At 41.5% G+C, this 23,141-nt stretch overlaps 1 protein-coding gene across 1 annotated transcript; it reads left to right on the top strand.

The window, feature by feature from the left end:
* The first annotated feature begins 1,395 nt into the window (after positions 1-1,395).
* Positions 1,396-15,917, top strand: LOC148521792 (keratin, type I cytoskeletal 12-like). The gene is made up of 9 exons (XM_088474544.1): positions 1,396-2,592; positions 4,195-4,277; positions 8,204-8,360; positions 8,947-9,105; positions 10,600-10,725; positions 13,504-13,718; positions 13,767-13,775; positions 14,511-14,597; positions 15,761-15,917. The coding sequence occupies exons 1-9, from the start codon at positions 1,396-1,398 to the stop codon at positions 15,915-15,917; spliced, it is 2,190 nt and encodes a 729-aa protein (XP_088330670.1).
* The last annotated feature ends 7,224 nt before the right edge of the window (positions 15,918-23,141 follow it).

Here is a 23,141-nt window from a genome sequence, read left to right as displayed (position 1 = left end):
TTTGTTCGCTCGTTCAGACATAGAGGCGTGAACAGACCGCAAAGAGCGAACGGTTCATTTGAATAGCCACCCCCTTTTCCTGAATGACCGTCTGCAAATTGCGTCCGGCTCTGAATCAGGCCCTGTATCACCAAAATATCCTGAGTATGAAATTGGTTTAAAGACTTTTATACTTTTATAGTCCTTATTTTAAAACCAATCTATACATAGGTTTGTTATATAACGCAAGAGAGATTTGTTACTGAAATACTGTTATTGGTAATGTCAGAACATTAGATTAGAACATTAGAAATGTTGTATATTTGGAGAATAATTCGCTAATCTTTTTATGAAGCATGGGAAATGGGTAAAATAAACAAAGTTCATATAATAGCACACTGAATTGTCTCACTCTTGCTATTGCAGCCAAGCAAATATTCTTCTAGCATTCTCAAATTGCCACCACTGGTTGCACTGTTTCTAGGGCCTCAGGCTGGTATTTCAGCATCTACTCTTGGTAACATTTCTACATACGGATATATAAAGCTTATTTGTGCAGAATTATTTATGTCCTTATGTTAATCTGAACATTCATATAAAAACAAGATTAAAATAAACTCTATTTTGGAATTGGTTATACAGCTATCTTAAATATAAAAGCTTTTGGTAGTAAACTACAGCAATGTTGCTAGGTAATTTTAGGTTTCAAAAGTGATATAATCTTGTTACAATAAAATTCTAACAAATGATATAACCTGCCAACTACACCGGTTATATAATGTATTTTTTTGCAGCGTCAATACTTAAATTTTTGTTTATCACTGACTTCTCATCCAGCAATAAAAATAACTTGTGCCAGTTCCACCAAGAATTAAAATTACCACCTTGCCAAAAATTTGATACCAACAATTTTGTACGGTTTTATAGCAGCATATAATTTTTTATGATTCTGAGGTTATTCTAGGTTTATAATTCTATAAACATGCTCAACTCAAGAAAGAATGTTTTGTAATCCAGGTCTGCCATGTGAAAGGTTGTTCATTTTCCCAGAAAAATAAAAATAAATTTGTAATTATTTAGTTCACCAGCGTAATAATAAAAACACATTGTAACAACATTAAATACATCATAGCAATAAAACTCTAATTTAGCTCCACCTGTCTATATTTTGTGAAATGTGATCCAACTTTACATTTATTAGCCACTTTTAAAAGAATGGTCTCAGACTTGGTTATTAACAATTATAATTATGTATATATGGATTCTGGGTTGGCATACATTTTAGTACTTCAATTTTAATTGAATACTATCATGAAACACCTACTTCATTTAGTATAAATTAATGTAAAGTCTCTTGCGTTTTACTCTGCAAATATATCACCTAACTTGGAACACTACACTTCTCTCTTTGTGAAAATGTCCTATAGAAGTGCAAGCCACCAAGAATCCTATGGAAATGCTGGATCTGCATTGTCATCAAGACACACTGATAACTATGAAGAAAGAGGTTCTCGGCATATGGCTGCTGAAGGTTCCAATGATGACAACAGATCAAGGTCTAGACTAAGTGCTCAAAGAGGATCAAGTGTTGGAGAAGGATCTAGTGGTCACTATGGACAGGATGCTGGTTCAACTCATGGAGGTTCAAGTCAAAATAATAGGGAAACTTCTGGTAGCACGCATAGAAGTGTTCATAGAGGAAGCTTAGGTGCTGGCACTGATAATGTGTCAGGAAGTGGTTCATCTGGTAGAGACAGAGCAAGCTCAGGAGGAAGTTTCAGTGGCACCTCAGGAGGTGGCTATTCTGGTGGGCAAACAAGTGGTCCCAGTGGAGTGCAAAGTGGAAGCTCTAGCGGCAGCTCCAGTGGCAATGTTGGAAGTGGACAACATGAAAGGCATAGTGGGAGCTCCAGTAGATATTCTGGTGGCACCAGTGGGGACCAAAATGGAGGCTATGGTGGTAATACCAGTGGAAATGCTGATGGTTCTCATGGAGTTCATAGTGGAAGATATGATGGCAACTCTGGTGGTTATGCTAGTGGTTCCAGTGGAGTTCATAGTGAACGTCATAGTGGCAGCTCCAGTGGAGTATCAGGACATGGGTATACTAGTGGCCATAGTAGTGGGCAAAGAGAAGGCTTTAGTGGCAGTTCCAGTGTTGTTACAAGAAGTTCATATGCTGGTGGAAACTCAGCTGGAGGTTCCAGTGGTGGTGTTGGTAGCATGTCAACAACTGGATATACTAACAGAAGCTCAGCTGGACGGCAAGGTTTTGGTAATGCTTCCAGAGGTGTTTCTGGTAGTGGCAGTTATAGTGGGCTATCTGGGGGAAGTTCACTTGGTGGGCAAAGGGGAGGATATGGAGGAGGCTTTAGTAGTGTCTCACTAGGAGGTTTTTCTTATGGAGGAGAAGATGGTCTTCTCCAAGCAGGAGAAAAGGAAACAATGCAAAATCTTAACTCTCGCTTGGCTACCTATCTGGATAAGGTGAATGAATTAGAAGATTCAAATTCAGAACTTGAAGGGAAAATCAGACATTGGTATGAAACTCATAAACCACAAAAAATTGACAACAGCAACTATTATAAGACCATTGAGGTTCTAAAAGATAAGGTAAGTCATCTACATATTTTAATTTCATTTGCTTTTGAAAGATGTCATCACTCTTTTGCAGTAAAATCTGATTGCCCATATAAAGACCCTAGATAAGTTCTAACCACATTCAACACTTCATAGTATTTAACAATGTATTATGAAATTCTGTAATTCTTTAAATATTGAAACAAATTAAGTTACAGTATATGAAAATCACCTAATGACAATACCAAATGGAGCATGAGAATGTTGTTAAATGAAGGAAACACTTTTTAGTTTAGAATATAATGAAAACACTGCTTTTGAGAACTCCAAGGGGTATATTTACTATAGTATGGGTTTCTATAAGTGGAGACGTTGCCCATAACAACCAATCAGATTCTATTATTTTCTAGAAGGTGCTAGATAAATGTTAAGCAGAATCTGATTGGTTGCTACGGTCAACTTCTCAACTTATAAAAACCTGCACTTTAGTAACTACAACGTTGGGCGCAGTGGACAGTCAGGGGCTGTGCTTTATAGCAATAAGCTGCGCAGCCCCATACACTGCACAAAGGAGGAGTTGTAATGTGTGGTCTTTAAGTTAAAAGACCATACGTTACACATTCTCCTCCGTGTGGTGCAGGGGCTGTGCAGCCTATTGCTATAGAGCACATCCCCTGAGTGTCCGCGGCCGCCGCTGCAGGCAGGTAAGAGAAGGGTACAAAGGGAGGGAGGCAGAGGTGCAGGGGCGTCAGAACGATTTTATGTTGCCCTCACCAAGCGCAATGTATTATCATGCAAAAGTGATGTCATGCATCCATATTTTACAAAAAGCACAAGAATCTATGAGCAACAATGGCAGCATCGGCAGGAGGTGCAAAAATATCTTTCTGCACAAAGACTAGTATTTTATGGGTGCTCAGAATGTGCAAGTAATTAGGAATAATCCTATGCTTTCAGTGGGAAGGCTTTTTATGTTTTTAGCATGCAGCCAAATTTAATGCTGATAAGAGCATTTGCAGTATATGTCAATTATTTATCATGTAATAAAAGTATTGAAAGTCGCAAAAGTGACACATATCAAAGATTGTTCTGCTGTACCGTCATTCTCAAATTGCATAAAGGAGGTAAATAGTATTTTAGGAGAAAAATATAATTGTTTAATTTAATGAAGGGGACTGTCCTAAAGCTAGTAGGCCGGACATTGAAGTGACAATTATACGTTTTTCATCATGCTTATTTAGGAAGTCACATAAAAGTGGGGTCAAGTAGGGAATTTTACAGTCAGTTCCAAAAATCATAATCTGGGCAAGATGGATAAATACCTTTGTGCAAATATACCTTTGTGCAAATATATTTTTCTGGGCAAACACTTTATACTTTAGTAAATTACCTTTACTGTAGTAACGCCGTGAAAGACAACTAGAGAGAATTGTTTTTGAATGGTCAATTAAGTCAATTATTTGTCTCTGGTTGGCTGACAAAAGTACATACAGTGTCATGCATCTTTCCAAATGTCTTCATATCTACCTTTTATATTTGTATATTTTGAAATGTTACAACATTTTAGCATAGAAATATGTTAGTTTTCTAATCCTTTCATTTAAGGCAGTTGTGTGATTCTATCTCTTAATGTAGATCAATGAAATCACTTTGGATAACAATCATATCAAAGTAGAAGTTGACAATGCTAGACTGGCTGCTGAAGATTTCAGAGTAAAGTAAGTAATATGTGCACTAACTATAACTAGTAGCTTTCCAAAAATGATTCATTCTGGTATTGCTAACAAAAAAGCGATATGCTGATCATGAGGTAACATAGAGGGCTTTCTTGATAGTTTGCAGGGATTGAAGTGTCTATAAAGTCTGTAATAATAATGCAATTAACATTTAACTAAGGCTACAGCATTTTAAAGAAGAGAGGCATTTTTTATTTGTTTTTATTACTGGTTGGCAGTAGTGTCCTTGGATATTTTGTGTGGTTTTTTTTCTCAATAACCCCTCTTTCTCTAGTAGCTGTAGTTACTTATACTGTACATTGTTTAAGCAACATACATTTTGAATTGTCTGTAACATTTGAAATAATGCAGAACAACCAGTGTCAGCTCTGCGACTAGACAACTAATTGCCTAGGTTGTCAATGTGTGGGGGCACCTAAAACACTGAAGATGTAACAAAGCTTCACCCATTCAGTGTTTTGAGTCTTTCAGTGCAGCACCACCAAACTAGGCACTGGCCAATGAATTACGGGAGGAGCAGCAGCTACTGTACATGAGGGGGGTTGGGGCACCCAGGAGATAGTCACAGGCTCCAAGTAAATTAAAATTCTGACCCATCTGCCAGCATATGCCAAATAATATATAGTTAGTCTGTGGCTGAATTCACTGTACAGAGCTGTGTAAGGTGCATGGTGACAATAAATACAAGCTCTAAAGGGTAAATTTACTAAGATGGGAGTTCTATTTAAGAAGTGATGTTGCCCATAGCAATCAATCAAATTCTACTTCTCATTTATCTAGCACCTTCTAGAAGATAATACCTGGAATCTGATTGGTTGCTATTGGCAACATCACTTCTTAAATAGAACTCCGTTCTTAGTAAATTTACCCCTAAATATCTTTTCAACTTTTTTGACATGTAGCCCGACTCAAATTGGATTTCACATTCTGCCTTCATTTCTTTAACAGTCACATGTGACCTCTGCCAAAAGGATATGTTCACTCACACTACATTAAAGTTCCATCATGTAGATAGGAAAAAATAAAAACACTTACAGTATGCCCACATGGGAGCCTTAGTCACACAGTAACTGACATCACATCATAAGCATAGCTGACACTCAGCACTGCATTACGATCTCCCTGAGTACACAGCGCCATCTTCCTGCACCACTACATACTTACAGGCACCACATAGGGAGACTGAGCAAAAAAAAAACATACTGTTTAAATGTATACGTTGCAATAAAAGTTTTAAAAAGAGAAATCTATTAACACATTGTAATGCTGTGACATAACTGTTATTAACCTGTTGTGCTGATAAGTTCCACCATCAGACACACATTGGTCGCACCATCAGACATTAGAGCAGCCCTATGATTTCTCAGAATGTCTGTCGAAACATAGCCGCCAGTGCCAGTGCAACTTTGAAAAAAGAGTTTCTCGTAGTGACCACCCCCCTGTTACCACCCAGGAACGCCTACAGGAATAGTCTTTCTCTGCATCAAATTTGTTCTGAGTCCCTGGCATTAACCATCAGGAGGAATGAACAGACTGAAATCATTGGCCGCTTGCAACTAGAAGCGACACTGTATCCACCTCTGAATCAGGCCCTAAATTATTTACAAAGTGCAGTTACCCATAGCAAAGAATCAGCAATAACAGTAGTTAAATGATTTAATGCAAGTTAAACAGTGAAAGCTAATGTTTGATTGTTTCAAACTGGTAGAAACTAAATCAGCACATGGACTGCTTCCCTCATACAGGGGGAGATGAATGAACCGCTGAAGCGAAATCAGCGCACGTTATGTGCACTGATACCGCTTCTCCCCCATGTATGATTGGGGGGCTGGGCGATAAATAAAACTTTGTGCCCCTGTCATTATCAGCGCTGCTATCTACAAGATAGCTGCGCCGATGAGCAGGGCTATGTATGAATGGTCAGTTTGCCTGACCATTCCGCCAGCTGCAGCTATCGCTATCGACAGCTGCAACCTGACGATGCCCTATTCCCACAGCAGGGACAAAGTTGTCCTTGCTGCAGGGGCTGCTGGCTCCAGGGCTGCACGCGGGATCTCGCGATGCTAGCGAGATCCCGCACATGCTCAGTGGAACCGGCTGGGAGTGAGACACAGCGCATCAGCACTAGGCTGTTTGCTCAGGCAGGCAGGGATCATTGGAGGGGGGGTTTCACTCCCCCGCTCCGCCGATGAGATGTTAATACATCTCATCGTTAGTGCTTCTTGCTTCGCCTCGGTAAAGAGGTGAAGCAGGAAGCGTTATAGCAGCACGACTGCTATAGCTTAGATAAGGGATTCTCAAAATGTTCTTACCAATTACCCTTCACATCAAGCTTGCCTACCCTCCAGATTTGACCGGGAGCCTCCTGAACATTGGGTTCCGCTCCCGGCCCCCCGGAAAGGCAGGCAAGCCTCCCGGAGAGGGGAACCCCAAAAATTATCCGAGCCTGGAATCGGTTCCACTCGGAACCCCGAAGTTTGGGTGTGTTTGTATTTCATTCTAATATATATATTTTTTTAAACTACCCTTAGGGGAATACATACTAAAGTGCTGGTTTTAAGAAGTGGAGTTGTTGTCCATAGCAACCAACCAGATTCTACTTATCATTTATCTAGCACCTTCTAGAAGATATTAGCTAGAATCTGATTGGTTGCTATGGGCAACAACTCAACTTCTAAAACCCACACTTTTTTTTAAATATATCCCTTAATGTCTATATAGTCTTACAAAGTATCCTATAAATTATGCATATTTTTTCAAAATACCCCTATTGTCTATATATGTTTTACAAAGAAGCCCCTAAAGTTTGCACTTTTACTAAGTACACCATAGTGTTTAAAAAAGTATACTGATTTCTCTCTAATTGTCCCTAACAATTGCAAATGCTCACTAAATACCAAGAGCAGTATTTACCATAGAGGTATACTAAGCATATACTGACAGCAGTACTGTTTAGCGAGCACCGGCAACATATAAATATTTTTATGTTTGTTGTATTTACACTAATCTTGAGCAAGCATATAGAGCAACAAACATCCACCAACTCCACACTGGAACAGGGAAGAGCACTATGATTATTTTGGTGCATATTGACCATTCCAGATATTTTCAGTTTATTTATTCTCATTGAGACTTCACTAGACTGAAAATGTCTTACACTTTCATTTTTTTTCTCTTTTTGAACACTAAAGATATGGGGGTCATCATTATCAAGGTGAACAAAAGACACATAGCACACATAAGCATAGTGTCCGGAGGGGTTAGCAGAGGAGAGCAGGGCTTGGGTCAGCATGGATGACAGTTACATGGGGCCTGGCAGATGGGGAGTTTGTTGCACCTGCAACCCCTGCTAATCCGACACATGCATCTACTATTAAGGCTAGCTTTGTGAAATTGGGTAAATATTTTAATCTATGGGGTATATGTAGCAATAATTTCAATGACTAGTTGTTAGACCAGTGGTTCCCAAATTGAGTGCCGTGGCACCAGGTTGGTCGTCCAGGGCCAAATCAAATCATTTATGGTCAATGTGATAGGTAAAACCAGTGTTGGCGACTGCCAATCATAAAATATGTGGACAAGCAGAAGCATAACCCCCGTCCACCACCATATAACTGACCCTAAAGATGATCATTTATTTAATTTAATTTATTTATTTTTTTTGCTAAATTTAGCGGAACTAGGAAAAAATGTTGATACTCTAGGGTGCCGATATTCAAAAAAGTTTGTGAACCATTGTCTTAGACTGTAGAATGGTTAGATTGTTACTGGAATACTACTATGACAGGAAATGAATGGTTGTTGCCTTTATTTTTATATATGAGTACCACACATAATGGATACATGATATTGCTAAAATGTTAAAGTTCATATTCTTTAATAGTATATGTGGCCTCTGTGTCCTCAAGGTATGAGAATGAACTTAGCATGTACCAAAGTGTGGAATTGGACATCAACGGATTACGTAAGGTTCTGGATGATTTGACTCTAGATAAGGCAAGCCTTGAAAGTCAGCTTGAGAGTCTGACAGAAGAAATTGCTTATCTCAGGAAAAACCATGCGGAGGTGAGAAATGCATTAGCAATGGCATACATTACAGGAAATAGGGTTTAATATGTAGTAAATTAACTGATATTGCCATTTTACTCCAATGAGTGATTCATTGTACGCAGCATGGAGCTCATATGGATCAGACATGGAAGAGAGTTTAGAGTATACATTTCTATGTGTGTAGCACTAGTGAACAGTGAGATGGGCCAAATGTATTATTTTTCCCATCATCCTTTTCTCACAGCAGACTGAATGGGGAATCAGTGATCCTTGTATCTGCTGCATTCTGTGGTTCAGCTGGATGAAATCCATTCAAAATGCAATAAATAACACACAGGACAAAGTCATATATGAAAGTGCCCTTACTGTGGTGTGAACGGAAAGGAATATTGGCTAAAGGAATTATTATTTTTTATTTTTTTTGGGAGGGGGATTTCAATTTTGAAAATATAAATATTTCACATAAATTACAGTTGTTGGGCATCTTTAGAGGAGACCCCACTGCATCAGTAAAACAAACAACTGTATTACAGTACTTTATGCATGCTTGTGTATAGATCTAATGATACCTTAACATGGAGCAACTAACCTATCTGTCTAGGAGATGAAGAGCTTGCAAGGAGTCACCTCTGGTGTCAATGTGCAGCTGGATGCTGCTCCAGGAAGCAACATCCTTAAAGTCCTGAACGACATGAGAACTGAGTATGAAGAATTGGCAGAAACAAATCGTAGGAAAGCAGAAGATGAATACAACAAAAAGGTGACTAAAAGTATATTAAAAAAAAATTCTGTGCACATTACTAACAAAAATAAAATGTTGTTGGCTTACCTTATTACAAATCATGGAAGACATTTTCTAATTGAAATGTCATCTGACAGAGAGGCCTGACTGTAGTCAATCCACACTAGCATGCATAAAAAAATGCCTCCTGGTCAACTGAGAAAAGCCATTGTTACTCATTTCAACTTATTTAAGCCATGAATTTTTTGTTTTCTTCCCTTTGCTGATTTTACATGTACAGTAAATCCAGTTTTACTCAATATTTTAGTCTTTGCTTCTGGAAATGTATTATTCTCATGATAATAAATATGCATAGACTTATAAAGCCTATACATCAATGCCACAATCCTCCGATGCCGAGAGAGCTGATCCTAATTGTTTATAAACATCTGGATCTCAACGACCACAGCTCATTAATGTAAGACATAATATTAGCCAGAGAAAACCTTTTGGCTAATAAAGAAAGATTAGGGGAAGGAAGAAGCTGCTAAGAGAGACTGTCCAGTCTCTATGTAAGATAGAAAAAAAAAGATCTTCTGCTCTTAAAATCATGATATATGTGATATATTGCAGGGACTTATAAAAAAAATTCCTAGAAAAAGTATTAAAATTACATATATACATGTACAGTAGGATAATAGGACGTGCACCATAAAGAACTGTGGGCCGGCTTCCGATCCGGACGCAGAGTTGATGTTTTACACAGATTGAGTGATTGTCCACCATTGCACACACGCAACAATTGAATTACGATTTCTGTCACAAAGAGTATTTACTCGCAAAGTGATTGACAGGTAGTCGGCATTTGGGGGAGATAACTGGGGGTGGCTACAGAAATGCAGGCGTGTCGGGTCCATTTAAATATTGTTAGCTGGGTTTGTGCATATATGAGCCTCTGCGATCTTGCATGCAGTTGAATAGTGTCAGACTTACTCAGATGGTCGATGGGTAACAGATCTGCATTGACGTTTTTCAAAGTTTACGTTGTTGGACGGATATGAGAAGGCAGCAGTGGGCATCCTTATGCTCAGGTAAACTTATAAGTCTATAGCATATATTTGCAATTGTGGAGCAAGGGAAATCGCAAATGCAATTGCGTCCGGATCGAAATTAGGCCCTGTTTTCACTGGCAATAATTTTGGACATTTGACAGAAATTATTTGGGGAACGATTATTTATCTTATAGATTCTTATAGATTATTTTCTGGTGAAATACATAGTTACTGTGCATCCTCTCACTGGGCTCCAGATGACATATAAATATACAGTATACCCAGTGATGTGGGCTGGTATACGGTAGTATGGCATATCGTCACTCCTCCTAATGCTTCAATTGTAATGTTGTTAAATTCCATTCACTTACATTTTTGTTACTGCCACTTCTAAATTTCTTCATCAATCACTCATTGTATATACCTTTTTGTACTCTATTGTCTGATTCACTAATTTTTGTTACTACACTTATTGTTTTAGATCACCGAGCTGAGCAATGAGATATCCACTAGTAGCAAACAACTAGAAACGGGTAGTTCTGAGGTCACCGAACTGAGACGTACTCTGCAAACCATGGAGATAGACTTGCAAACACAACTTGCCACGGTACAGTATTAATCTCTGCAGGAAAGACATGTATTACATGAAATGAATGATAAGTCTGCAGTGTTTAAAGATTGTAGAGATATATACACACTTTTAATTTATATGTAACAATTATCCCATCATAGAAGATCTACATGTAAAGAAGATATGTATAAACAATAATTACAGATGTCTGCCCCCACATAATCCCTTCATCAACAGAACAGGGATGCAATGTTACTTTGAACAAAGGGGCATATATTTACTTGAAACAAAGGATATCCCTCGAAAACACCAGTTTTGGGGGGACACCCGCAAATATTAAGCATCCCGAGGATGTTTATTTTCGAAAGCGAAAGCAACCCCCATAGGTGTGAATGGGTGCTGCTACAACTTCACATACACAGTCAGAGATTTGTGGTCCTTTCTGCCTGGCTGCAGGCCTGGACACAGCCTTCTGGCCTCCCACTGGCCTAGCTTGGCACACTGGGCTCTATATCTGCCACAGTCCCACTTGAACTCTCCACAAGTAGTCTGACTGGCTTCCACAACCCCACCTGGGCTGTATACTTACCTGTTTGTCTCAGTCCTACATTGGACTGAAGGTGTGGTCACACCTCCTTTTTCTTCCCTGTGTGGATGGATCCCTCCAGCCCCACACAGAATCCATGGCTCACTATTGCCACCTAGCTTGATATTGCCAGAGTATGGATATTTCTATGCAGGGAGAGGAGCTCAGATAGTAGCTGGTCCCTGCAATGTCTTAATAGTAAAGTGATCACTAATTGATCACTTTACTTCCAGTTTGGGACCGTGCATGTTCGGTCATCAGACCACACATGTGTGAGTGGCCACTGCCGTGGAAGGATCCTGCAGATCCCTCTCCTGGTTAATGTTGCAATGTATAGCCCATATGCTACACATATGAAGATGGCATTAGCTGCTGGGGCCACACCCTGGAAGACTTTCTGATATATACAAAAGGCATCACCTGCATCTTCTGCCTGCAAACTCTAAAGCAGGTATGCTTATCAGCACCTATGGTGGCTCAAGAAGACACAGCTAATACTAAGATGTAGATGGCAATACCTGTTTCTCCTCACGTGAAGAGTTTGAGGGAAGCTGGGAGTGTTCTAAATTGGAATGTTTTCTTGACAATAAAGTAAGGACAAACCATTTTATTTTTCATTGCGTTTCCCGTTAGACTCGCTCATGCGCGGTAAACTAAACAGACGCACTATGCAGCTCTGAGTAATACGCCAATTGGGTAACTTTTTGTTCCACAGTAATCTGCTCCTGCTTTGCCAGGATAGTGGGCGAAGCAGGATCAGCACTAACATTTGCAGTGCTAGTACTTGTATCCTATAGTTTTTTATTTTTTTAGTTTTTTATTTAATACGCCTTTTCTCATGTAACAGCCAATGACTGTCAGCTAACATGGCTAACAGTAGTTAGCATTTAAAATGTCAGTTATCAGTCTCTCTCTCTCTCTCTCTCTCTCTCTCTCTCTCTCTCTATCACAGGCAGTGCTGACCGAGCTGTGAAGCTTCAACGTTAGGGGCATATTTAATAACACGTGATATTCTTTGTTATCGCTCGTTCCAAATCTTAAATGGTGCTCCAACCAATCAGCTCCTAACTGTCATTTTTCAAACACATGACAGATAGGAACTGATTAGTTGGAGCACCATGTAAGATTAGTAGCAAGTGATAACAAGCATGTCACGCGTTATTAAAAGGGGCCCTAAATATACTTAGATTCATACAATTTTCCACCAAAAAATAATATTACTTACAGTCCTGGGTTGTCGGGTTTTATGAGACCACTCTTTTCCACAGCAGATAAATAAAAGTCTCTTCTACTCTCTTTCTCCCCACTCTAGTTTCTTGCTGCTCCCCGATTCTATCTCCGACTCTCCTTTCTCTCACCCTCGCTGTTCTGCAGTGAGGGTGAGAGACACTGTGATTCCTACTCCCCTCAATCCATTTGCCTCTTCCCTGATCTTTGTCTTTACCTCTGCTACCATCTCCTACTGTCTCTGTCACTTTCTCTCTCCATCTTTCCTGCCTGACACCGCCTCTTGCTGCGTCACCTCTTTCCCTTACGCCTCTCCCGACCACCTGTTCTCTAGGGATGGACATCGATGGTCGATGTTTGCTGACAATCAATGTTTTTCTTGTGATGTTATTGTTCATTCGATGGCGGCAATCCGATGTTTGCCTGCAGTTCTCAGCATCTGGCATCTTGACCCCGCCCCCAGTGCCGTCCCCTACCAGCCAAGAAATAGGGCTATTGATCATTCACGAGAAGAGTCTTTTACGCATGCGAATATCAAATGAATAGTTTTTTTCATCTAATACTTTTGATGCAATGGTTACTTACCATCGCATCGAAAGTTTTGATGATGGAAGCCCAGCCATCATTGATGGTGGGATTTCGATGTCCATGCCTACTGCTTTCTCCTAACCACCTCTTTCGAAATGTCCAACACCTGACACTGCCCATGTGACATCCCCCTGACTTCTTAAGCAACGGCAAAGGCTGCTGGGAATTGTAGTTCGTGGTCCACCTGTGTAGCACCACATGTATGCACTGTAGCTCCATATGCATAGTGGTGTATTACATCTGTGGTATAAATAAAGGTATGATGTTTAAGGTTAAAAAACTACCTTCTCAATATTTACATTTTGTTAATGACACAACCTTTATCTAGATTAGATTTTCATGTATTCAAGACACATGACAGAAGGGAGATGTGTAACTTATTATTCTGAAATTAATAATATACCCTCTAATAGATAAAATCCCTGGAGAGCACGTTGGCTGAAACAGAGGGTCGGTACTGCTCCCAACTGGCTCAGATTCAGTGTTTGGTGAGCAACCTGGAAGAGCAGCTGTCTCAACGGCGATTCGATATGGAGACTCAGTCCAGAGAGTACAAGCTGCTCCTGGACATTAAAAACAGGCTGGAAAATGAGATAGAGATGTACCGCCGCTTGCTAGATGGAGAACGGTAAGCAGACACTCTAGTATATTACATGGAAGTGAGTATGTCTGGTAGAGGCAGACGGTGATAGGACATGAGCTAAGGCCAAGACTGAATATCAGGTCTTCATGGAGGGTTTTGTTCTCTACATCCTGAGGAAGGAGACACAGTGTGTGCATGAAATAAAAATCAACATGAAAAAAAGAAATAGCCATTCTAATAAAAGGATATTGGCAACAGTAATGAAAGAACAACAGTAAGGAGATACTAACAGAAACTACTGTATAACGAAAACAGCAGGTCTCATTTATTAGCATTAAATGTTGGTGCAGAATTTGTGCTAAACCATAGCAACCAATGAGACACTTACTTTTATTGTCTAGCTTTCTTTAGACAGATAAAAGTTAAATGCTGGTTGCATTTCAATGCAAATTTTGCATATAAATGCAGGGTCGGCACTACCATTAGACAAATCAAGGTTGGTGTCTAGGCTACCAATGGTTAAGGGGTGCCTGAAACACTGAATAAGTTACATAATGAGGAAAGCAGCCAGCAACTTCTTACCTGTCAAACTGTTGATGCTTCTCAATGTCATTGATGGGTTGAGAGAGTGGCAATTGGCTATTAAGCCACTCACTTTTAATTATAATGTAACAAGCAGCAGCCACTGTTCGAGAGTTTTTAATTTTCCTTACCTTTTGAATTCATCTTTGGTAGGATGTAAGTGAAGAGTTTAGCAAAGTAAATCTTAATAAAATAATTTATTTTTTTATGCAGTGGTTCAAACAATAGTGAGTGGTCATCTAGACATGTGAGAAGGTCAGAATCATCATCATCAACAGCAACAGCAGCATCATCATCATCATCATCAGCAGCAGCAGCAGCAGCAGCAGGTAACATTACAGAGTATCTATTACATTCCAAGTGATAATACTTTTATTTTAGCCTTAAAGTTTTTAACCTCTTGTTTTTGACTACAAGTATCTTATTGTTTTATCTAAGAGGGGCTTTAGAGGCATACAATCATATAGTCATGTCTAGCTGTTAAATAATTCAATGGGTAGCTCTTGCTAGTAGATAAATCAATGCAGCTATGCTGGCTTTTCTGTTCCACAACATGCAACCATTCTAATTATTATTGTTATTTAATTCAATATGTTCTGAAATAGTTGGTTTATAATTGAATGGTCATTTCTGACATCACACAGTAACCATTGGGTAGTAAAAGTAGATGATGCTACCTTGTATAAAATTACATTTGAATTTAGGTGTCAATCCAATTAGGTGCAAAGGGTGCGATGTGCCGTTGCAACGGCGTTTAAACTCCGGCAAAGGCACCGCATCTCGCACCCTTCGCTACTCGACCCAAGCCTGGATTAGCATAATTTTGCTCAGAGCCCTATGGGCTGCCGCACCTAATAGGATTGACCCCTTAGTCTGGCTCTATGGTCAGAATGTTTTATATTATTATTATTATTATTATTATTATTATTATTATTAGTCCATGTGATTCTGGGCCTGATTCAGACTTGTAGGCAAACGCAAACCTGATGGTTTGCATACAAAGCAGAATGAAAGAGATCTGCGCATGTTGAGGTCACTATCTGCGAATACGCTTGCAGTGCCACTAAGCTGCAGCATGATTAATGTGCTGTGCCAATCTGGGGGTTGGGAGAGGGTGACGAGCATGTGGGGCCAGCCAGCATTCCTGAAAATGGGGGCGTGCCATTTACTGGGAGTGCCGGGGGCCAGGGTCTGCATCTTCCAGCACAGATTTACTGGCCCCCCGGCTAAGCAGTTCCAGTGGTTATTCTGAGCAAGCGTAGGCTTGCTCAAATGACTAGTGGCTGTGACCATCACGACTCGGATGATGATCTGATGCTACATCTACAGGTGCTGTAATGCCTGCTTCCGGGTGTATCTTTTGCACCAAGTATAGCCTGATAATGATGAAGACAAGAAACAAGACAATTGCACAGACAGGGGGCATGCAATATGCATACAAAAAATGAACATGCAATAAACATACATTTTTTTTTTTTTAAATGCATTGTTTCACCATCACTGAGCAATACCCAGATACATTGTTTTAATCAACATTTGTTTTCTTCACTTGGCCTACTCTCAGATCAAAAAAAAAGCCGGCTTGTGACCACAATCACAGAGGACAGAGTGGACGGAAGAGTAGTCTCGACCAAAGTGGACAAGATCGAACAGAAAATCTGAGCGAGAAAGAACCAATTACTATCTGTGTTCTGGAACATTCTAGTTTCAAACATCTCCAACCTTTATCATCTATCAGCATTTAGAAAAAGTGGCAATACCAGTAAAAGCTATGGGCGCGAATAGCCTGTGCTCAGACAGATATTTTTATAATATTGTATTTAAGTGATGGCTTGGCTGGACTTGAAATGCCATTGAGAGCTTTATTTTGCACATTAAGATAAGCTTTATTTTGCACATCTAATAATTACCCGCGCAGCACTGGGAAATGCTATTCAATCAAATGGCATTTTTCCTGTGCAGTAAATCAGGGGTTATCATGTGCAAACCCACTGATTTTGCATTAACTGTGGAATCAACGGGTTTCCCAATGTGTGAAACCATTAATTCTGCTGTTTCCTCAAAGAGTTTTCTTCGCAGCTCCTGAATCTGCAAGGAAAAGTCCACCTAGTTGAGATGACACGCGGGTAAACCCTGCAGCTAATTTAATTCCCCCCCTAAAACATTCTGTACAGCGCCAGTAAAAATACTGTGTCATAGCTTTTACTTGTAGTGCTACTTTACAGCAGTATCCTCATCTTTCATTACTATTTGACTGCACAATTTGTAAAAATTCTAATTTCTCTTCCAATCACAAAGGTGGAGGCATTATTTCTGCTTGTCTTCTTTCTGTCCCCAAAAATGCAACTGAAAAGAATTTGTCCAATAATAATTATATGGGGTTGTTTATGAAAACTAGTCAACAATTAAACGTTTGTGATGACCATAACAACCAATCAGATTCTAGCTGTCATTTGTGTAATGCAGTTTATAATATTAAAACTAGCATCTGATTGATTTTCTATTGCCAACATTAGAGTTTTCTGTGCACTAGTTTTATAGAAATCTCACTACTGTATTTGTGATTTTCTTTTTCTTGTTCAATAAACACTGTTCTATGCAATTACAATTATGCTGCCTACATTTAATGGTTTGTTTTATGTGTGCTTAGTGTAAACAAGATTAAAAATAAAATAAGCTAATTACCTGAGCCCGAGCTTGTTTGATGCCACCTCCCCTCCCTCTTACCTGTCAGCAGCCCAGCACATGCTGATGTGTGCTGGGCTGCAATAGGAGACCAAGAAGACTGTTGCCACTGAGCAGCAACAGTCTTCTCTCCTCTGCCTAGATTGGGGGGTAACCACACTAATCATGCCCCCCCCTAGATTTGTTCTGGGATGAGGAGCTCTCAGCGCTTTCTTCCACAGTGCTTCGCGGTGCTGCAAATACGGTTTTATATTTATATTTTTTCTAATGGGGTGTGGCCGCATCTCCCATAATTAGACCACGCCCTCGATAGCAATGGGGCCGTCTCTCTACGGCTCTGACCGTTACAAACTGCTTCCCAAGTGTACAGCGTCTTTACATGCAGTAATACACCATTGGTACGTCCTTAGATGCCACTATCAGTTGCATCATCAAAACCTGCACCTGCCTTATAGCAGGTGCAGTTTCTCCATCTGGCTATGGCCTCCCATGTCTGCAGCAGCGCCCCTGTATACGTGGCCAATTTTATTGACATGCCCGCGACACTCCCATATATCATCCACTGAATGGATAATTTTTGCATGAATCTCTAGCCATATCACAGTCACTGCCCAGGAATGCCCATCACTTTTCTGCCACCTTTCTGATGCCATGCGTCTTGATAGAAACAGCACCTTTGTGAGTACACTTTGTGTAACGCATGCGCTCAGGGCCGTAGCTAGGGTAGTGCGGCCAGTGCCATCGCACAGGGCACCTGAGATCAGGGGGTGCTGTTTTGGCCTGTCAAATTTCTGTTTATTATCATTCTCACTTGTAGCTTCCTCTTATTTCATCCCCAGCATCTCCTGGCCTCTCCTATCTCTTCCCTGGCCCTTCCCCATGAGGCTATGGCCCCTTTTTGGGTGCATTATGTCACTTTGAAAAATGAGGGGGCGCCAATGCTCTTTCTGGCACAGGCACCAAAAAGTGTAGTTACGACTCTGCATGCGCTGTATGAGTTTTTAGGAATTTAGGTGCATGCAGAAAAATCACTCAACTACGTGAACATTGGAAATATGTGCGGTTTGTGTTTGGCTCTCTGAATCAGGCCCATAAACTTTAACTGAAATGCTGGTAATCAAGTAATATATTTGTCTTAAAAGGGTTTGAATAAAATGCAAGATAGAGTAGAATGTGTAATAGCAAATGAAACGAAATACTGTAGTATCTATTGACAGGCTTAGATATAGGTATGCGCTAAGGAAGTCCACAGTGGCAGTCATTATGTTGACCTCAGTATGCCAGTGACAGTATCCCGACATGGCTGAAATGCTACTTCACCCGTGCAGTTATCACATTAACCATGCTGCTTACCAACATGTTTAAAGCTACAGTAAAACAACTGCACTCTTTGTGGGAGACGACTCATATCAGTGTGGATCTTTACTGAGAGGGAGATACAGAGATCATCACTGACGAGTCCCCCTTTGCTGACCCGTGCAATGGCCGATCCCAATTCATTAGCAGGCAAATTTGGGAACTTGGCAACTATATGAGATGGGTCCTGGGCTCTCTAAGCCTCTGGGCCCATTAGCAATGGTACCCCTTGCACCCAATATAGCTATGCCCATGGCTGCATGCTATCATCTTTAGAGTATTCCTCGTATTCCACTGGAAGCCAAAGTCTCCTTTACACTCCACTAACATCATTAGATGCACCAATCAAACATGTCAGCAGAATAATATTCATTACCCGCACATGCACAGTTTGAATGGCAATCTCCTAAGCAGGGGCGGATTGACCAAAGACCTCACAGGGAGTTTTCCCACTGGCCAGACAGTTTTGGGGGCACTGTAAACTATTTATTTTTCTGTTTTTTTTTTAAATATGTGACCCAACCTGCCCATTCGGCCCTGGCATATTAATGGATGAAACCGACATGATTTGTTCATGGTGATTGACACCTCCCCACGGACCAGCCACCTATGTCTGTGCTTCGCAGATCAATCCACCCCTTACTTATCCACTACTCACCCTCCCTTGATTACCTGCTAGTGGCGTCAGGTGCTGGAAAGTAGGGATGTGAGGTGAACAGCACAGACAGCGTCTCAAAGCCGGGGTCACACACATATACTGACTGCTTGTTGATCTATTCTGTGGATGCTGGGATTGGTGGCTGCTTCCCCTCCCAGTCGCTGCGGCAGAGGTCACCCGTCGCTCCCCCTCCCCTGCCGGAGATCATCTTCTCTTTCATCACCGGTCATGAGTTAGCGAGCAGTGGACACCAAGCAATGCCTATGGCTGGGTGAAAACCTCTGTGGAATTCCTAGGTGTGTATGCACCTGGGGGCTGCTGTCTGGGGCACTGCTGGGTGTTTACCCACCTGGTTGTCTGAGGGCTGCAGCATCTTTCATTGCTTTGTATTAAAGGTTCCTGGAAGTACTCCAGGGTATATAGCCAGCAGACTGGAAGTATGGTAGAGTATAGGTTGGTGGTTTATGTGTTCCCCTCTTTACCCTTACAGGACTTGGTCAAATTTTGAGGCTTTGGAGGTGGGTGCCCTCTACTTCTGGTAATCCAACTCCAGTAGTGTCTGCAAACATGTGTGAACAATTTGCAACTCTTGTTGTTAGTGTAGATGGGGACAGCCCCATGGGTACTCACTGGTGCAGGGGTACCTATACTGCCTTCATCCCCCTGAATACTCACTGTTACAGGTGGTACCTACACTGGGACCAGCCCCTTGGGCACTCACTGCTGAAGGTGTACCTACAGTACACTGGGGCCAGCACACTGGACTAACTGCTGAGAGGGTAATACACTGCGGTTAGCACTCTGGGCACTCATTGCTGAGGGGGCACTTACAGTATACTGGGGGCAGCCATGAGCACTCACTGCTGGGGGCCTAACTACACTAGGGTTAGGCCCCTGTACACTCACTGCTGAGGGCATGGGCGGATTGGCCATAGCTTTACCAGTAATTCCCAGTGTACTGCTTTGTGTTTTTATTTTGTATACACTGTAAATAATATTTTTACGTTGCCCAGTGGTGTAACTTCCCTGTGTGCAGCCATTCAAATAGGCTGCATAACACTGTCTGCACTTACTGTGTCCTGTGTAAATGTCTCTGCCCCCCAGATGAAATTTCACCAGTTGTCCTGCCCCCTTTGAAGAAAAAGTAGCCTTACTTCTCCTAACCATGGCTGACAGGCAGGGCTGCATTAAGGGCTACATGGGCCTGGGGCTGTAAATGTTCAATGGTCCATATTGAGAAGGGGAGAATCTGTGACCAGTGCTGTGTGGGTGTGACCAGTGCTGTGTGGGTGTGGCCAGTGTTGTGGGTGTGGCCAGTGCTGTGTGGTGTGCCCACCCCTACATGCTCAGCCCCACTGTCTCCCTATATACATAAAAGAAGAAAAGTTGCAACATTTTGTGAAAAAAATAGAAATACCATTTTAATAGTTATAATATATGGCCAAATATTTGATGCAGCTGATCACTATGCTGCCATGATGATACACCTATTTTTATGTGGAGGCCTTAAGCTGTAGCTCCATCGACCCCATTGTTAATCTGACCCTGCTGACAGGAGTAGAACAAACGCCCCAAGTCCAGCAGCTGGGAAACTCCCTCACAGAGAGGAAAGTCCTGTCTACTTCGTCACCAGCCAGCTAGAGGATTTACCTCTGGGGATTAATAGACTGGGTCCCAGCCAACAAGACCTCCCCTCCTCAACAATTAATTGACTCCTCCTCTCTCATAAATGGGGTGAGGGAAATATTACATCCAACATCCAAACACACAGTGCACATTTGAAGATCCCTTCACACACTATTTATGCCAGCAATCAAAATACAATTGTGATTAAACCAACTCAGGGATACTTAATTAGGCATTCTCGTACTCTAGTCTGCAAAATACTAACTTTAACTAGTGGCAAGTTATAAGAATACATACCTCTATATCAGTGGATTTCAACCGCTGTGCCGCAGCACACTAGTGTGCCGTGGCCGATCGAGAAGTGTGCCATGGCGGTCAGAGCCGCTGGGCACATTTTACAGTACTGCAGCAGCCCAGGCCGCTGAGCTCCTCTGGGCAATGACCTGCAAAGACGCGGTGAAGTGACATCACAGCTCACACATGCCACTTTGGCTGCTTCCCTCCCGCCCGCTCTTCCAGGCAGCTCCCTGTGCCAATCAGCCAGCCCATGCTCTCTCTCTCTGTTTACCTCCCGCCCGGCAGCCTGCCTGGAAGCCCGCACGCACGCTCGCCTGCTGCAGTGTGTGAGTGACTAAATGGGGAGCAATGTGGGTTTTTTGGTGTCGGTGGGGTCCAGTCATGTTTTTTTTTTTTTTAGTGGGGACCAGCCATATTTTTTTTTCCTTAGTGGGGACCAGCCATATTTTTTTTTCCTTAGTGGGGACCAGCCATATTTTTTTTTTCTTGGTGGGGACCAGCAATGTTTTATTTTTTAGTGGGGAGCAATGTGCTTTTTTTGTGTCTTTGCAGTCCAGCCATGTTATTTTTTTTAGTGAGTATAGTAAGCATTATAAACAAAAAAATATATATAGTCTCTTTAATCCTGTTCTTATACAACATGGCATATAAGAAGGCTATGATTCATTAATAAATCAGTAAATTAAGAGAGATGGAGGCAGAGACAGCTGGGCCAGTGACAGCAGATGCCCTGCAGCAACAGGGCAGGCTGGCCCCATAGCAGCCCCATTCTCTGTACCTACTGTCTGAGATTTGCTGCAAAATTGGACAGCTGCGTAGGCATATATTGGGTGTTGAATCTGTGTCCACTTCTCCAGTAGGATTGTATTAGTCTGGCCTGGAGTTAAATCCTCAGAGGATTGAACAAGTGTATATACATCTTAAATCATGCAGTGTTATATCAGATGAATAATTTGCTTTATCCATTGTTTCTAAATTAAAAACCATAGATAAAATGGAGGGAGGTATCTGAAGGGGTAAGGGTGAAATGCCAAAATTTGTTATAAAGACCTTACCTGAATATATTATTCAGATTCTTTTTCTGAAAATGTTGCTGTCCAGAACCTTATTGGGAGATATAATCCAATGTTCATATCAGTAGTCATTATCCAAAGTCACCTAAATAAAGCAGGAACTACTCAGAGAGTATCAATGTAGCAAAATGTCACAACAAAATGGCTGCCAGTAGCTGGGCATCCTTTATATAGGGCTGTGACCTGAATTGTGACATCACAATGCATGCAGGCAGCAGTTAGAGATGGCTGTAGCTTAGATCAGCTCTGGGCCCAGATACCCTGCAGCAGCTCTCTGGTGAAAATAGAAAAGCCTGGGGTCAGGGAGAGGGTCCCCGTAGCAGCCGCACTCTCCTACTATGGCTACGCCCTTGACTGGGATGCTGTTTGTGTGGATGGCAGGCACAAAGATGCTCTCTGTATTGTATGGCTGTCAAGTTGGCTGTTTGCTACCACAACTTATGATTGTTTTGGGGCACCTGCAGTTTTAATTTGAATGAGGCCACTCTCAGAATTTTTTCCAGGGCCACTTTAAGTTCCCTATCCGCCCTGCTCCTAAGCATGAATACTCACTGTGCTCTGTGTTTAGCAGCATTACAGGAAACTATCCTTCATGTTTTATCTGCAGTTACCAGAGACTGAAGTACGTATGTGTTATGTTAACCTACAGTAGAGCATCCAGAACCCTTAATCAGGCCCTGAATAAACTGTACATACTGTATTTGTATAATACTAAACCTCACAAATACTTCAACTGTGTGATATTTAATACTATGGGCTCTATTTACTACAATCCGCATATTGAATGCAGATTGTAGTGTGATATTACCGAGTAAATTCGCATTGCGAATTCAGGCAATATCAAAGGGATTTACTACAAATCCCTTGCAGGGACAGAGCTTGCGAGAAAGCTCTGTTCCTGAGAATCCCATCCGCACACTAGTCACGGTATTTTTGGAAAAAATACCGCGATAAAGTGTCCGCGCATGTGCCGACCGGCCGCCGCTGCTACCCCCCCGGTGCTAAGCCCCACCCCCCATGATCATGGCCCCCCCGCGAACCCCCCTCCCCGCGACCCCCCCTCCCTTAATTACACTTACCTGCATGATCCGGGCCTCCGGTGATGTCCTCCATGCCTCTGGTCAGGTGATATCCCATACTTCACTGGGACCCGATCACCTGATGACCGGGCCGCAGTGCAGCATGGGAGAC

This window comes from Taudactylus pleione, unplaced genomic scaffold (genome assembly GCF_031769625.1).
Source record: "Taudactylus pleione unplaced genomic scaffold, aTauple2 ptg000155l, whole genome shotgun sequence".
In the NCBI taxonomy this organism is placed as follows: Eukaryota; Metazoa; Chordata; class Amphibia; order Anura; family Myobatrachidae; genus Taudactylus; species Taudactylus pleione.
The sequence above is the reverse complement of the archived record's forward strand: the minus strand, read 5'-3'. Positions and strand labels throughout refer to the sequence as shown.

Bases quoted from the DNA above. Each gene is read 5' to 3' on its own strand.
- LOC148521792 (XM_088474544.1), top strand. From the start codon at position 1,396: ATGTCCTATAGAAGTGCAAGCCACCAAGAATCCTATGGAAATGCTGGA. The intron at 10,726-13,503 runs GTACAGTATTAA...ACCCTCTAATAG, and splicing joins TGCAAACACAACTTGCCACG to ATAAAATCCCTGGAGAGCAC. The intron at 14,598-15,760 runs GTATCTATTACA...ACCATCACTGAG, and splicing joins GCAGCAGGTAACATTACAGA to CAATACCCAGATACATTGTT.